Here is a 16,410-nt window from a genome sequence, read left to right as displayed (position 1 = left end):
TTAGTCATGTTGTGGAGGAAGCCGCACCTTTCATTACAATCTGCCTGCTGGTATGCTCACTGCGCCGGCCGGAGTCGTAGGTCTTGTTTCACTACAGCGAAGAAAAGAGAGCCAGTAGGCGCCTTTTGTACACTAAAAAATGTTTTAATCAACAATCAACATACAAGTATCACAATTCACAAACACATAACATGTACCTATGCATGCAAAAAAATTGAAAATTGAAAAAGCTGCCTGAGCGCAGCGAAACGCGTTTTCGTGAGGAGTCAATTGTGGACATTGCAGCCAGACACCCAAAGGGATACAGCAGCGACACATGACCGACCTCTAACCACCGGTCCCCGGCTACGTTTACCAGCAAGGATCTGATCCCCGAGATAGGCACCTTCAGACACTGCAGCGTGTTCTACTACTGCTGGCCGCGTACACTGAGGCCAGTGCGGTAACGCCGACACAGCATACTGGGCGCAAGCTCATGACAGTGAGAAGGTAACACCAGGGGATTCAGTCTATTCGCATCCACGAGCATCGGGTCTGCTGGAGTGACAACTACCCAGCATTGAATACCAACAATACTGACGTGTCGACCCCGCGGGAGATAGTGCTGTATTTCACAGTACGGACGCCACCAACTAATATCGGGCATCCACCAGAGAGTGCTAAGCAAGTGGTCTACTTACCTTGGATTACAAACTGTTCAGTATTGCATCTCTGGACACTAACATCTTGCACAGCCCTGGACCCTTGTTGGGATTATAATTACTGGCATCCACACCATCCAATCAGGACTCGGTAATTATCTGATGCAGACTTTTAACTTTATTTTTATTTAATTTTTTATTTTTTAGCTTTTATCTCTTTTGCATGCATGCATAGGTACATGTTATGTGTTTGTGAATTGTGATACTTGTATGTTGATTGTTGATTAAAACATTTTTTAGTGTACAGAAGGCGCCTACTGGCTCTCTTTTCTTCGCTAAAGCTTTCTGTAAGGGCGGCAACCCTAAACCAGAGGGCAGCATTCTGTACATCACACAGCACACGTGCCCCTAGCGCTCAAAATCACCCCCCAGTTTTGTCTCTTGTTTCACTACAGGGTCGCGTTTTAGCTATTCTTTTTTTAGTTGTTTAGTAACTGGTCCTTGTCTTGTGATGGTGTCGCATAGGCGGTTAGGTTGCAGGCCTATCCGTCATGACGTCTCTTAAGGGAACGCTAAGCATGTTGCTCCCACAGGGGGACTCAAGTTGTGCCATCCCATGGGGGGATGTTAGTTATGCAGTTCCACAAGGGGATTCTAGTCTTGCTGTCCCAGTAGCAGACACTAGCAAGTCTGTCAAAAATATGGTATCTGCATTTTTTGGGGAAGAATCTCTGGCTGACTCTGCCCTAGTTCTGGAAGATCCAGTCCCAAATGACTCAGTGAATGTCTTCACGTCAATAAACTTTGATGGAGATCTAGCCCAATTTTTTGCTCTGGTCAATCACTATGCCAACTTTTTGGAATCAGGACCATCTACAGGCGTCACTTTTGCCAATATTATTTACCTCCTTGTTTATGCCTTTAAAGGTAAACCTCTTGAATGGACACATGGGCCGATCGGTATTCAGCTTGCAGGAAGAATGAAGTGATCTATGGATTATACTCTGATTCTAGTTCTGATTTCGAGTCTGAACTTAACAAAAGACCACTTGTTGTTGAGTCCAGCTTCTCCTGATGTTTTTAAATGATTTCAGAGAAGGAAAAGAAATCGTTGTTGATTAAGTGGGATCTTGGTCTTGTTCTGTTCTAGTTGGTCTGTCTTTGTGCTGGTTTGCAAAGGTGTCCGAAGGCCACCTAAGGGGGAGGGGGGCATTGTCATGGGCTGCAACCACAGCCGTCGCTGGTATTCATGTTCTGTGTGGGTTTTGTAATTACCAGATCAGAGCTCCAGGTTTTGGGTTATCCACTTTGCCTTGTTTCCGTGCATGCCTTAGTTGTTGGATGTGGCTGTCTCTAGCTACTGGGTATCTAGTCATGCTCTGAGTACTCAACCTTGCCGGTAATACTGTGATATTCCTAACATGATTGATATATACAAATACATAAAGGGTCAATACAGCAAACTAGCCGGCAATCTGTTTAAAGTGGCAATCATTTACCCTGCAAGACCAGGTTGATTTTGCGCAATAACTGATTGTCGCTTTTAAAAAAATGGGAAACTTTCCCAAAATCTTTCACTTTCTGATTCCCACACCCTATTACTGTACATTTGGCCCATGAAGTGAAAAACAGGGAGACCCCTCCTGGGATGGCATACTCAAACCCCACCCTCCTGCTGCAGCAATCCTGAGCAGAAAAAAACTGCACTAATGGAGCATGCAGAGGCATTTTGGTCTAAATGCTAAGAAATGTGTTCCCAGGGATGGATATTCCAATGTAACATATGAAGTTTTAAATGGGAGAAGCCAGAGCAAAACTCTGAACAAGATCAAAAACATTGCAGGAAACAGAGAACCAAATAGAAAGGTATTAGGCACAATTCATGCTGATTAATGAAAGCCAATCATTCAACACCTGGCTGTAACCGGGGAGCAGCACCTCTGGCAGGAAACATAACTACTGCTCACATACCAGGAGGCCTGGTGACCCCTGGTGGCAGGAAGACATGCTGCTAGGAAGTCCTATCCAAGGACCATACAAATCTCAAATTAAAGATTTAGATTTAGGCTACAGTATAACATACTTTCTCACTCTATTCCATTTGTTATATATAATTATATAATCTGCCATCTCTACCTAACTAAACAATACCAAGGTTACAGCATTTTTCATCAAGTAAGTGAGAACATTGAAAGATAATCTTGCAGGGCCTTATGGATAACCACTGTTGACTATTCTCTATGTAACTATTCTCAGTGTCCAGCTCATGCTTGCCTACTCTCCCAAAATGGCCTGGAGTCTCCTGAAAATCAGGTCTGCCTTCCAGACCCCCAGAAGGGAGCGGACACGCCTTTACATTGCTGCTGGTCTCCCACAACCCTTTCCCCTCCCTCTGTGGGGGATCTGTGAGGAACAAATGATACACCTGTAATACTGGCATTGTTCGGTGTGGTGTGTGGTCACATAAACGTAATCACACTGGCCACACCCCCAAATACAATTATTCCATGATACGTCCCACCCTTGTCCCGTTCCTTTTATGTCCCCCCCTCGCTGAATGGCAACTACAGTATATTCTATTTATAAAATGTAATATTGCTACAGTATGTGCTGGTGTTCATCCTTGCTGGCGGGTCGCCAGAACGTACACGCTGGCGACCCGCCAGCAGCCTCGCCAGCGAGGAGACTGAGACGCGCGTGCGTCTCACACGGACGCGCGTCTCAGTCTCCGTCGCTAGCGCGACGGAAACCCTGTCCGTCTCCGCCTCAGGGAGACGGACAGGGTTAGGGGGGGTGCGGGCAGGCGGCGGGGACCCCGGGTTACCGCCGGCAAGCCGGCGGGGACCCGGGGGAACGAATGGAAGCGCCGTCGGAAGGGGACGCGCGCGCCGCTCGTGCGCGCGCGTCCCCTTCTCACCATCGCCATGGCGCTGGCGGGGGATGGCGTCTGGCGACGCCAGCGCCATCCCCTGCAAAGATGGGAAAAGACCCATCTGTATATTGCATTTCAGAAGTTCTTAATATAATGATGGTTGTTAGGAGATAGGTGGTGGCCCCCACACACCTACATGGCCTGGGTATCATGGGAAATGTAGTTCCGTTGTAATTTGCAATAGGTAACAGCTGAATGAGGGATTCATGAGGTGCTTGGCAAGGACTGCCAACAGAGAGGATTGAACACATCATTGACTTTATAAATTGACTCCAGGAAGAGTAGAAACACGTTGGTCCATGAAAGTAGGGACCTTTGGGCTGTTGTCTCCCCATTATCCAGAATTAACCTAGACCAGTAATTGTCCCATGGACTTGACACTGGACTAGCGCTTTTGGACTGATTGCATTCAGTTCCAGCTGAGACGGTAATTGTCTTTTGATGCAGCCTCTTTATACATTATCTGTACACCATTACCCATCAGATTGGAATGATGTTTTGTGTCATTGTAGCTTAATGCCGTTTAAATAAATTGTGGTTTTATCAAACTCTGCTTCACTATAATAAACCCTTTTCTTGTATTTATGAACCAGAGAAAAGTGGGAAGGAGGGAGACAGCCCTATATGAGGCAGGCTGAACCTATACCAAGTGCTGGCTAAGCTTTATCTGTACCTTTTAATGCATTATTGTTGGTGAAGGGGAGAGGAGAGCCTTCCACAGATAACCTATACTAGCAAGGGATACTAGGTTGACATTCGGGACAAAAAAACATTCCATTGTCGACCTAATGAATGTCAACTTTCCAACTCTGTCGACATTAGCCATGTTGACCTATTTCAGGTGTTGACCTAAGCCTTGTCGACCTTCAGTGGTCGACCCAATGACCCATACCCACTAGTAGCTCTGCACACCTTGGTGAGACACACTTGAGCACTGGAAGATTCTGGTAGAGTAGATATTATGAAGTAGGCCTATGATTAGCACACATTGCATGCACCTTCAGCGCTATCCTGACCTGATGTCCAGGAGATAAGGGGTGGGATAGGTCCTGGTTGGAGGAGGAGGAGTGGCACCAGTGGTGTTTTTTTACCTATGGGCTACAGGGCTGCAGCCCCCCAGGTTAAATCTGACACTGTGTGAAGCCAGATGCAGTCTGTGAGACTGCTCTGGCTTCACTGTGACTGGTACTTAGTTCCTATCGGAAGTCTGACCTGCCAGTCCCATTGGGAGGTGTTCCCTCCCTCCGGGATGCCTCACTATGGGCCCTTATTCAGATCGGAACGGTACAGCCCGCGTGCGGCCGTACCGCCGATGTTTTTGGTCTGCACATGCGCAGAGGTGAATCTGCGCATGTGCAGCCCCCTTCGCCGCAGACGGATTTCGTCCGCCGCAAAGGGGGCGGATAGGGGCGTGAGAGGCATCATGCCCTCATTTCCCTATGTGTACGCCCCGCGTTTCATGGGCGTTCCCATGCAAACGCGGGGCGTATGCATGGTAATGAGGGCATGACGCCACTCATGGGGGCGGAAAGCTGACGTCGCCGGATGTCAGCTTTCAGCCCCCATACAAGCTACCACACGGACGATTGTCCGTGTGGTCTTAGCTTGCGGGAGCTGCCGCGGCGTGCGGACCTGCCTTCGATGGTCGACGACCATCGAATGCAGGGGGCAGCTCCCACCATGGTGGAGGCGTAGCCTCCACCATTTTAATGCGGATCGCCAGCCGTCCGTGTACGGACGGCCGTGGCGATCCGTAGGGTGGGCGGGGATTGGTTTGTGCGGCCGGAGCCCCGTGTGCGGCTCTGGCCGCACCAACCAGAATAAGGGCCTATGTGCAGCTGTGGGGCAGCCCCTAAAAACAGGTTCTGCGCATGCACCGGACCTGGGACCGTCAATATAATTCTACGGGTCTGATACCGAAGCAGCCCCATAGAGGCTGGGGCCAGCGCATGCTCAGTACCGAGGAGGCTACTGCGCATGCGCCAGTCCCGCAATGGTAATTGGGACAAGCAGGTGGCGGCGAGGACCTGCGGGGATCAGCAGCAGTGGCACCGGAGGGGGGGGGGGGGTGGCGGCATCGTCGGCAGTCCCTCTCATCCACCGAGATAAGAGCCACCACTGGGTGGCACTATAAATTCATGACTAGATATCAGGGGTTAGTGCCATGATGACATGATTGATAGCAAATCCTATCATGGTGTCCCATCCGGCCAAATCATTGCAACTCCAGAGACCCTGGAGAACTCCCCAAATTTCTGCATTTGAAGTCCCTTCCAAGGAAGCATCAGCGATAGCCGCTCCAATCACATCTGTATTAGTCCCTGTGTGAATAAATGTAGGTATTTTCATATTAGATATTAAAGTATTTGAGATGTTTAATATGATAAATATACTATTGTAACACTCGGGACATAGCTCCATTAGTGGAATAGTTGGGCCCATGAGGATGGTCTACGGTGGCCAGTGTTCAGCCTCTCACTAAGCCACTTGGCAAATTCAAGGCTCACAGCATAACCCTCCTTTACTGTGCAATAATCGATCCTGATACGATGTCTGAAGAACGGTATTTGTTATTCAGTAAAGGGATCACGAATATCGGTGATTATTGATTAGATGGTGATAATAAGCGTAATGTTGCATAGACATGAAGGGGGAAATTTACTAAGATGTGTATTCTACTTCACATGTGATGTTGCTATGGGCAACCAATCAGATCCTGTCTACTATCTTCTAGAGGGTGCTAGATAAATAAGTAGTAGATTCTAATTGGTTGCCCTTAGCAACAGCACATGTGAAGTAGAATACACATCTTAGTAAATTTCCCCCGAATTGTTATATTGATGTGAAGTTGCATATACATGAAGTGAAGTGCGGTAAAACTGTAAATAAAACATAAACAGGCAATTACAGTTTGCACATAGGAAAATACAAGGCACACATATGAAATACAAATAACATTGTACATACAACCTGACATTATGGGTAAAGGACATGCTTCAGTCTAACTAATACAGCTGGCATGCCTAACTGTCTAATAAGCTTCATGTGACACAGTTTTAAGTGATAAAGGGGCAGATGTATTAAGCCTGGAGAAGAGATAAACTGTAGATAAAGTGGAGATAACATGGAAGAGATAACGCACCAGCCAATCAGCTGTGTTTGAAATATGACAGTTGGGATCTCATTGGCTGGTGCGTTATCTCCTTCCACTTTATCTCCAGTTTATCTCTTCACCAGGCTTAATACATCTGCCCCATTCTCACCATCGAGTGCTGTATCAGGCTGGACCATGTGAAGAATGTCTGACTGAGCTCATGTGGAGAATGGAAACGGCTGCTTGCAGCTTCTTTGTCCCAGAATGCATTGCTAGCTAGCTAGCTACAGAGAGCTAAGGGGGACAAACTACTTCTGGGATAGATCATAGAAACAAATCATAGAAACAAATTAACACAACAGAAACTTATGCTGGAAGGTATGACAGTCAGGCTCCCAGGTTTCACAGCTCAGATGACAGCTGCAAAAGGGCTGCCCAGTGATACAGCTTGGAGTGATGTGTCCTGTCAAGGCAAGAGGGATGGAGAGGGAGAAGAGGATGTGGTGATATCAGTGGAGTCCATCTGACACCACCACTCAGTTTTCAGGACTATGGAGGATCCCACACGAGAGGCAGGCCAGATAAGGGAGCAGCAGCTGGAATGGTAAGTAGGAGCACGGGCAGAAGGGGCTGAAGTAATCATAGTGCCACCTCTGAGCCAAGGACAAGCTTAGGACAACGCTCCACTGAGAAGGTGACATCTGGAGCCTCTCATCAGCGACTTATTAACCAGAGACCGTGCAGGGTGAAGCTGAGGTTGGTCAGCAAGAGGAGAGCTGTCCAGTGCTGAACCTGAGAGGGCTGGAGCCCAGGGCTCTGCATGGAGGGGTTTATTTACTAAGATGGGATGTTGCCCATAGCAACCAATCAGATTATATCTCTTATCTTCTAGAAGGTGCGAAATACATAAGTAGAATCTGACTGGTTGCTATGGGCAACATCCCATTTTCAATAGAACTCCCATCTTAGTATGTTTACCCCATTGCGTATGATAAATAGCGCTCCTGCCAATCAGCTCGTAACTTTTGTTTGGCAAACACATGACAGTTAGGGGCTGATTGGCTAGAGAACCATTTATTATATGCAATGAGTTTTAAATATCTAAAACTCATTGATAAAAGGCCCCGTGGAGAGAGGCTGCCGTTTTGGGGAACTGTGAGAGATCCTGCAATAGAAGACCGGTGCACATGTTACATCTGCCCCACCGGCAGGTCTGAATCAGGCCCAGTACGTGTCTGAGTGTGTGTGAGTGTCTGAGTGTGACCCCCGATGTAAACACACACCCCCATGTGTGGGTGTGTGTCCCTACAACCACTTCGCCTCCCAGCAGCCCCCTCCATGGTGGGAAAATGAAAAGAAGACCAGAGGCGTAGCTAGGGTGGCGCCGGTGGAGCTTATGCTCTGGGCGCCAACTGGGCCGCTAACTGTTTGCAGGGCGCCCCACAGCCATAGACGAGATGTACTAACTACTGCCACCGCGGAAAGTGTCCTTCTCCACGATCATGGCTTTTTCTTTGCATACCTTACCGCCTCCTCCCCACCCGTGCTGACCATCTGCAGGTCTATAGTCACGGCAGCGTCTCTGCTACCGCCTCCTCTCTGTGGGGAGGCGGTAAGGTATGCAAAGAAAAAGCTGGAGAAGGATGGAGAAGGACACATTCCGCGGTGGCAGTAGTTAGTACATCCCGTCCATAGACGTGCGCACAGGGGGTTCCAGTGGTGCACAGGCACCTCCTAATGGCATCCCCCACACGATTGCATGGGAGGGAAGGGGGGGTTGGGTGGAGATGGAGCCGTGACATGAGCTCCGGGTGCCCTAGATGCACCCTACGCCACTGAAGAAGACCACCAGGAGCTGCGGAGACCACCAGACCAGTAAGTGTTTTTTATTTATTATACCCAGTAGGGATTTTAAAGCTGGAAACCTTTTGTGTGTTTGGATGCACTATTGCAGAGCTGTAAGTAAATGCAAGGAACCAGCTATGCAATAATGTACAGCTCATAGGCAAACACAGGAGCCTGGTGTAAATAGGTGCCTCGTTACTGTGACCACGATCCCACTGATTCACCTGAAGATGCACCATCGGATTTACCTGCATGATTATCGGTCATCTAAGTAATTGCTGTCTCCATTTTGCAGCAGAGGTCAGTATATCTGCGTCATTAGATGTAGACACTGACCGCCGCACTGTATAGAGAAAATGAAGGAACGGATTTGGTTGCTGCACCCTCCTCGCCCCCAAACACCCTCAGCCTGTCAATCAGGGCTTGTAAGATAACCATTAGGGCCAAAGTGGCTTCTTTCCATTTCTTTGGGTTATTTTGTGATTATCTGTGTATATTACTGTTACTGTCATATTGACCCTTACTGTGTCAGTGGATGTACTGGGGTGTTCCTGGTCCAGTCCACAATCTCAGAAATATAAAAAATGCCCAGTTGAATGCACCGCCACATTGATCAGGGTGATAACCCCCACATTGATCTGGGAAGGTCAACAGTCGGCCAAAAGGGCGACATGAGTTTTTCTCACAAATGTTGACACTGTTGACGTGGGCACCGTCTACGTGTACCGCGTCCCCTCGCATCGCTCGCTGCGCTTGACATGCTTCAGGCACGGTACCTCACACACTGCTGGGCACACTATTGTATTCTCCCACCACGCTGTAGAGGATGGTAGGATATCAAATACCGCCTGTCGGCACATGTCGGCTCAAAAAAACGTGAAAAACTCATATTGATCTTTTGACTGTCGATCTTCCCATTGTCAAACTAATGCTTACAGTATGTCGAACTTACCCATCTCGACCTATTTCAAGTGTAGACCTGTCGACTTTCAGTGGTCAACCCAATGTCAACCTAATTCATGTCGACCTGAATAGAGTCGACTTAATGACTGTTAGAGCACCGCGCTAGCTCAGTGTTGCCAATGGAATACCACGTTCTTTAAAGAGAAAGACGCAAAATATAACAACACAATATTGCTTTAATTAATTATGAACTGATTAGCTGTCAGCATTATATAATATACTCAGTTTAAGAAGTATTTACTTCATTTGATGTTGTCAATATGATAAACTAAACCGTACTGGGATATCCTGGAGCTCAGGGCCTAATTCAAACCTGATAGTAGGAAAAATGTGTTCTCAAAATGGGTAAAACCATGTGCACTGCAGGTGGGGCAGATGTAACATGTGCAGAGAGAATTAGATTTGTGTGAGTTATGATGTTTCTGTGCAGGGTAAATACTGGCTGCTTTATTCTTACACTGCAATTTAGATTTCAGTTTCAACACACCCCACCCAACTCTCTCTGCACCTGTTACATCTGCCCCACCTGCAGTGCAGCATGGTTTTGCCCATTTTGAGAACAAATTTGCCCTGCTATCAGGCTTGAATTAGGCCCTAAATCCAACAATCATGACAATTCAGCTGGATGAGATCAAGCGGCTGCGTACAATGTTCCACTGCCCAATGCTGACGTTCTGTCGGTTGACACAGGCTCTGACTTATATAGCGCAACAGTACAATACCCAGATATGCTCTATATAAGGTTATAAACACGATCTTACACATTTCATTGGTTAAAGTGTGTTTTAGCATTTACTAAGAAAATTGCAAAACATCAGTGAAACAAAAACAAGAAGTTCAGTCTACTCACAGATACTCTACAGCAGGGGTGTCAAACTCAAATTCATCGGGGGCCGCATCAGCAGTTTGGTCACCCTCAAAGGGCCGGTTGTATCTGTAGGACTATGTGTCCACTCTTTATTATCATAAATTATTGATTATGCTTTATTAGCATTCAATTATTGTATACTCAGCAGTAGCATTTCCCTCCTGCTATTGCTGTGAACTGCAGTGCATTAGGGCACACGCTGCCTGCACAGGGGGGCAGCACTCAGTCTTAGGGCATATGTCCTGCTTATTATCATGGGACACAGCAATTAATGATGGGCTGCAATGTGCCAGTGCACACACACACACACATAGGCAGAGAGTTTGACTTACCCGCTCTGATGCGTCCACTCCAGTCTGAGCTGCTCCACCACCAAGGACACAGCTGCGCTCTAACACAGGCGCATTTCCCCCTCCCTCCTGTGAGTAGCGCTCCTCGCACTATCTATCCTGGAGTGGGGGGCAGCGTGCTCCCGGTCACTGTGCAGTGCACACTCAGCAGTAAGTGACCTGGAGCTCACAGCACCAGCAGCACCATTCACCACGACGGACCTGCTCTTTCCTCTCTCTGGCTCCTATACAGCAGGTGGGAGCGGAGGAGGGGTTGACGACCGGCGGCACTGCGCTAGAGGGCAGACGTTCTCTGGCTTGTAGGCTGCCGCGCATGCGCTGAAGAGGCGGCTTTCTTGTTTAAAAAAAAAATTGAGAATAAAAGGTGAAGGCTGGCGGCGGCTGCGCGGGCCACATGAAGAGGTCTGGCGGGCCGAATTTGGCCCGCGGGCCTTGTGTTTGACACCCGTGCTCTACAGGTATACAGTACAGATGTAGCAGGCTTCATCCTTGGCCGGCGCCTGCCAGAACCCTTTCAATGGCAAGCACTGGCGATAGGGACTGGGACGCACTTGCGTCTCATGCGCACGCGCGTGCGAGTAACACGGCGGCTGGGCAGCGTCTCCCTGCCCGTCTCCGCTTCAGGGAGACGTTGCCCAGTTCAGGGGGGGGTGGAGAGGGGGACCGGCGCCGACGGTGAGTAAGGCGGTGGGGACCGGCGGCAGGCTCCATTGCCACAGGGTGCGTGAGCTTCACATGCGTGCGTGCCTGGCTGGGCAGCGTCTCCCTGCCCGTCTCCGCTTAAGGGAGATGCTGCCAAGTTTGGTGGTGGGGTTGGGGCGGAGAGGGGGACCGGCGCCGAAGGCGAGGAAGGCGGTGGGGACCGGCGTCAGGCTCCGTTGCCACAGGGCACGCGAGCGTCACGTGCACACGTGCCCCTGGCGATAGATTCGCCAGCCCCTGCAAAGATGTAGCCTGCTACATCTGTATGTCACAGAACTTTCCAAATCCTGTCTTTATCAGGCAAAGAACAAAACATCAAAAGTACCAACAATGAGATGAACATGGAAGAGACAAGCCCCATTGTTCTCACCACCACCACCACCACACTCAGACTAACACCTGACTGAGATGTCTATGTGATTGTGTACTCCTGCACTGTTCTCCAGCCAACAGTATACATCTGTTGTCAATTAAAAGTCACATGACACTAAGGTACAGTAAGGCCTTTTTGTATGTAGACTAAGGGGTTTATTTACTAAGATGGGGTTCTATTGAAGATAAGATGATGCTATGGGCAACCATTCAGAAACTAGCGATGGAGCCAGCCATGGTTCTAACAGGATCTCCTCTTCCCGGTGTCCCTAATCCCACCCCCACCCTCACAGGACCCAGCGCCCCAGGCTGCAGCCTAATCAGCCTATGCTTAATCAGGCCCTGGTGGCTGGTATGTGTATCCCTCATTGTATTTCCTTGCAGTATACAGCAGCACACAGCGGGTGAACTTCATGCAGAATACAGCGGTGCAGGCTAGATTACAAGGGATCCTCTCTCATAGATCAATGGTTGGCCAACAATAATGTTTCCACGATAGTTCTCTTTTTCTGTTGCATGCTGGGATTGCAGTATTTGCCAACCATCCAATGGCTGCCAGTTTCCATTTTGCTCTTGACAGCAAGAAGTGATCATAGAGGTGCTCCATGGTGTATTAGGAAAGGTCCACTGACCACCGCACGGATAAGGAGGAAATCATGTATACAATATGGGGGCAGGGGGGCTGTTGGAGAGAAGAATCAGGTATCAACAGTTTCAATAGATGTGGTGAAGAGCTAATGTTTCCTGCATCCGCTCTATCCCAGACCCTCCAACCCACCATTTATTTTTAATTTTAAGCGCTGGTTTCTAATTTTCTTATCTGGGGCTGAAACCTCCCTATCCAGCTGCGTTGACAGTACCTTGTGTATTTTCTGTGTCTAATTCTATATTTATGCGCATAGTCTATAAATGATACTGCATAAAAATCGAAGCTGGAATCATCATTTTCTTTTCCGAAGGGTTGAGCAACTTACGACAGCAACAAGGGAGCGTTTCAGATTTCCGTTGCTGGCTATTAACATCACCGAGTGCAGACTTGGGTAGGAAATGCCGAACAGGCTTCCCAGTAATCTATAGAAAACATTGTCTACCATATAAGAATAAGGAGTCCAGTTTATACTTATCAAAAAGAGGACGTAGAAGAAGAGGAAAGACGTCATATTTGTAATTGTCCTTTTGTGGGCGATAAGCTGAGACTTTGTGAACCCTGAGTTGCTGCTCATATTCCGGGTGTGTTTCAGGAGCGACGCAATCAGAAGGGAAACGGCGGTGCAGAATATGAGGAACGGTGGGACAGATCCAGTAAAGATGATGACCATGATATTCTTCAGGTTTATATTGAAAGCTAGATTCCCATCATTAGTGCCATTAGTGAGCTGGGTAGAGTTGATGAATTGTACTGAGTAGACAACCCATGCATATGGCAGAGTGGAGAGAATAGACACCAGCAGTGACGTCAGCAGCAGCCAGGGGACCATCCTGGAGATGTTCATCTTCAGTCTCAGGAATAACCTGTTGTTGTAGTTTGTGATCCTCACGCAGTAGAAGACGCAGAGCACAGTGCCCCACCACAGGCTGCAGAACGCCACAAATGTGACTGTAGCAATATTACATTGTACAAATTGAAATGTAACTGTGGTCTTCTCACGAATGGAAGAAATAAAAACTATATAAGTAATTAGGAAAATTGTTCTAAGTGTTCCCAGGCTGGTCAGGAGAATATCGACGGTCTGCAGAGAGCGGCCCCTCAGCCACCAGATGACGTTCTGTGTCACTATAAATGCATTGAGCAGTAATCCGACGGTGATCAGTAAAATGTTTGGTAATAAAAAAATTAAAGTTGCGTGATTCATCTTTTGTATGTCAGACCCAGGCACCTCTGTCAGGGGATCCCAGCTCTCTATAACCAACCAGCGCTGTAGTGTTACTTATCCTGGCTGGGACAGGCGGCAGAGTGACAGGGAAATGATCCTGAGCTATTATTAAACACAGGATGACTTGCTATAGATTTTACATGATATTTGACTATCAAACTCCAAATAACTAAATCATCAGGATTACCTGTCACAGCAATGACTGCGGTTACTGATGGGCAGAGTGACATTGCCATCAGAAATTACTAGAAATTGTACATATTGTTAGGAGTAATATAGCACTTCACACTTTCACAAAAGTTTTATCTGAGCCAGTGGTATAGAGAGGAGGGGGGCAGCGGGTATGTTTTACCCAGGCCTGGGTCTGCTGAAGGGGCTCAGGTCCTGCTCCCTGCTTCCTCCTTGCAGGGAGCCGGGTCATGGAGAAAGAGATGACATACAGATGGAGCACCTGTCAGCCAGCCTTTAGAATCACCAGATCTCCTGTGCTGGCGCAGGCTGGTGGACTGGATCCCCATCAGCACGGTGGCGTGGAGCGGATTCCCTGCCCGCCTCCTCTTCAGGTAGATGGGTAGGGTGAGTGGGGGTGTGGGGGCTATGGGAAGGCTAAGGAGGAGCAGCAGGGAGCCAGTGGAGGGCGGCGGTGGGCTCCAACAGAACGGGGCACATGAGTGTCTTCTGCACGCGCGCTCCCTTTTGTCAGCTGGTGGCGGGTAGCGGCTGCTGCCAAATGGCAATAGAATCGCCAGAAGCAGCCCCAATGTGAGTTGCTCCATCTGTACTGCCGCCGCAGCACAGCCTCTGGCCCCAGCTCAGCACACGCTGCTCAGTGCTGTGCGGTGAGCTGGGGAGAGAGAGAGAGAGGGCGGCCTGTCATGTCTCACCCTTTCATTTATTTTCACGGGGCCTAGCCGACCTGTCGGCGCCCCCGGTCTGAGCATTTCTTTCAGACATCACCCATAAAATAAGTATAATCGGTACTTATGTAGTATCTGGGCGCCCGATTTTGTGATTGTATGCCTTACTTTAAGGCAGGGGTCTTCAACCCATGGCCCGCGGGCCACGAGTGGCCCGCGGAGCTGATCTCAGTGGCCACTGCCCGCCCTGCACAGGATTTTTTTTTTTTAAGTAAAAGAAAATGCTGCCGAGGGAGGCAGCGTAATGGAGTCCCCCCTGGTGCCGCCTACCCGATTTTCATTGGCTGCAGGCAGGGCAGAGGAGTGGATCCAGCGTGGCTGAGGGAGGAGGAGGCACGTCTGGTGGGAGCTGGGACCCGGCGAAGCTGCGGGAGGAGGCAACGCAGCTGGCGGGAGCAGGGGACCTGGTGCAGGAACTGCAGGAGGAGGAGGCACAGCTGTCGGAGGGGACCCGGCGAAACTGCAGGAGGAGGCATGGATGTTGGAATCAGGTGACCCGGCAAAGCTGCAGGTTGAGGAGGTACAGCTGGCGGGAGCAGGGGACCTGGCAAAGCTGCAGGCATTACTGGGGGCATTGTGTGTGGGGCATTACTGGGGGCATTGTGTGTGAGGGGCACTGCTGGGGCATTGTGTGTGAGGGGTACTGCTGGGGCATTGTTTGAGGGGCACTTCTGGGGCATTGTGTGGGGGCACTGCTGGGGCATTTGTTGAGGGGCACTGCTGGGGCATCATATGTACTGGAGTACTGCTGGCATTATGGTCTGTGGCATAATGGGCATTAGTGTGGGGCATAATGTGCAATGGGCATAATTTTGTGTGGATTAATGTGTAATGGGCATCACGTGTGCGGCATAATGTGTAATGGGCATTACGGTGTATGACATAAGTCTTATGTATGACATATGTGTGTATGACAACAAGTATTACGGTGTGTGGCATAATGTCTAATGGACACTATGGTGTGATGCACAATGTGTAATGGGCATTACGGATAAACAGTGTAACAGTGTATATTGGTTTAAGTAGCCTTTCATTGTTTGGGCTTGATCTGCGAGGCATACTAGTTCACTGTGTGGGCCTTCATGTTTATATGTCACTGTGCAGCCTTCAGTCAACTTAAGCGTGTCAGGACAAAGACCATTCCAATGTCTGGTCATGCAGGTTGCAAAAGAGGTGTCAGGTAATTGTTTTCCTGCTAGTTCACACTCTTTATAATTAGACCACGCCCCTTATAATAAGGCCACACACCTCTTTGAGAGCGCGCCTACGGCGCGTGCAATTTATTCAATATCAATATATGGGGGGGGGGGCACATATTTTACTGTTTGCACTGGAACCCAAATTGGCTGTTGATAACTATTGGAGTATGTGTGTGTGGGGGGGTTATGTGCTGAGTATGGGCGGCTGTGCCAATTATCTATGAAGGACTGTGCTGACGTTATAGGGGAGCTGTGATTCTATGGGCTGTCCGAAATACTGCAGTAGAGTTTAGTGGCCCTCGGGCTTCACTGGATTTTTTTAGGTGGCCCACGTTGTCTTAAAGGTTGAAGACCCCTGCTTTAAGGCATACAATCAGATGCGATTCAACGCGATTTTTGGGAAAATTGCATTGAATCGCATGCGATTCGATGCAATTTTGCATAGGATTCAATGTTAACAAGGTTCTGTTCATTTCCCCACTATCGAAGAGGGCATAGAGTTGATTTTATATAGCGTGGCGAGCGCAGCGAGCCACCGAGCCCGAAGCGTGGCGAGGGGATGCGGAAAACATTTTAAGTAATCCGCGGCCCCTCGCCACGCTTTATAAAATCAACTCTATGCCCACTTGGATAGTGGGGAAATGAACAGGACT

General features: G+C 48.7%; 1 protein-coding gene across 1 annotated transcript; it reads right to left on the bottom strand.

The window, feature by feature from the left end:
• Nucleotides 1-12,708: 12,708 nt before the first annotated feature.
• On the bottom strand, nt 12,709-13,620 carry LOC146063049 (taste receptor type 2 member 4-like). The gene has a single exon (XM_083175063.1). It carries the CDS (start codon nt 13,618-13,620, stop codon nt 12,709-12,711), a length of 912 nt encoding a protein of 303 aa, XP_083031189.1.
• Nucleotides 13,621-16,410: the final 2,790 nt, after the last annotated feature.

The sequence above is a fragment of the Crinia signifera genome, chromosome 3 (genome assembly GCF_055691185.1).
Source record: "Crinia signifera chromosome 3, ASM5569118v1, whole genome shotgun sequence".
Lineage (NCBI taxonomy): Eukaryota > Metazoa > Chordata > Amphibia > Anura > Myobatrachidae > Crinia > Crinia signifera.
This window is presented reverse-complemented; position numbering and strand designations above follow the sequence as displayed.

Bases quoted from the DNA above. Each gene is read 5' to 3' on its own strand.
- LOC146063049 (XM_083175063.1), bottom strand. From the start codon at position 13,620: ATGAATCACGCAACTTTAATTTTTTTATTACCAAACATTTTACTGATC.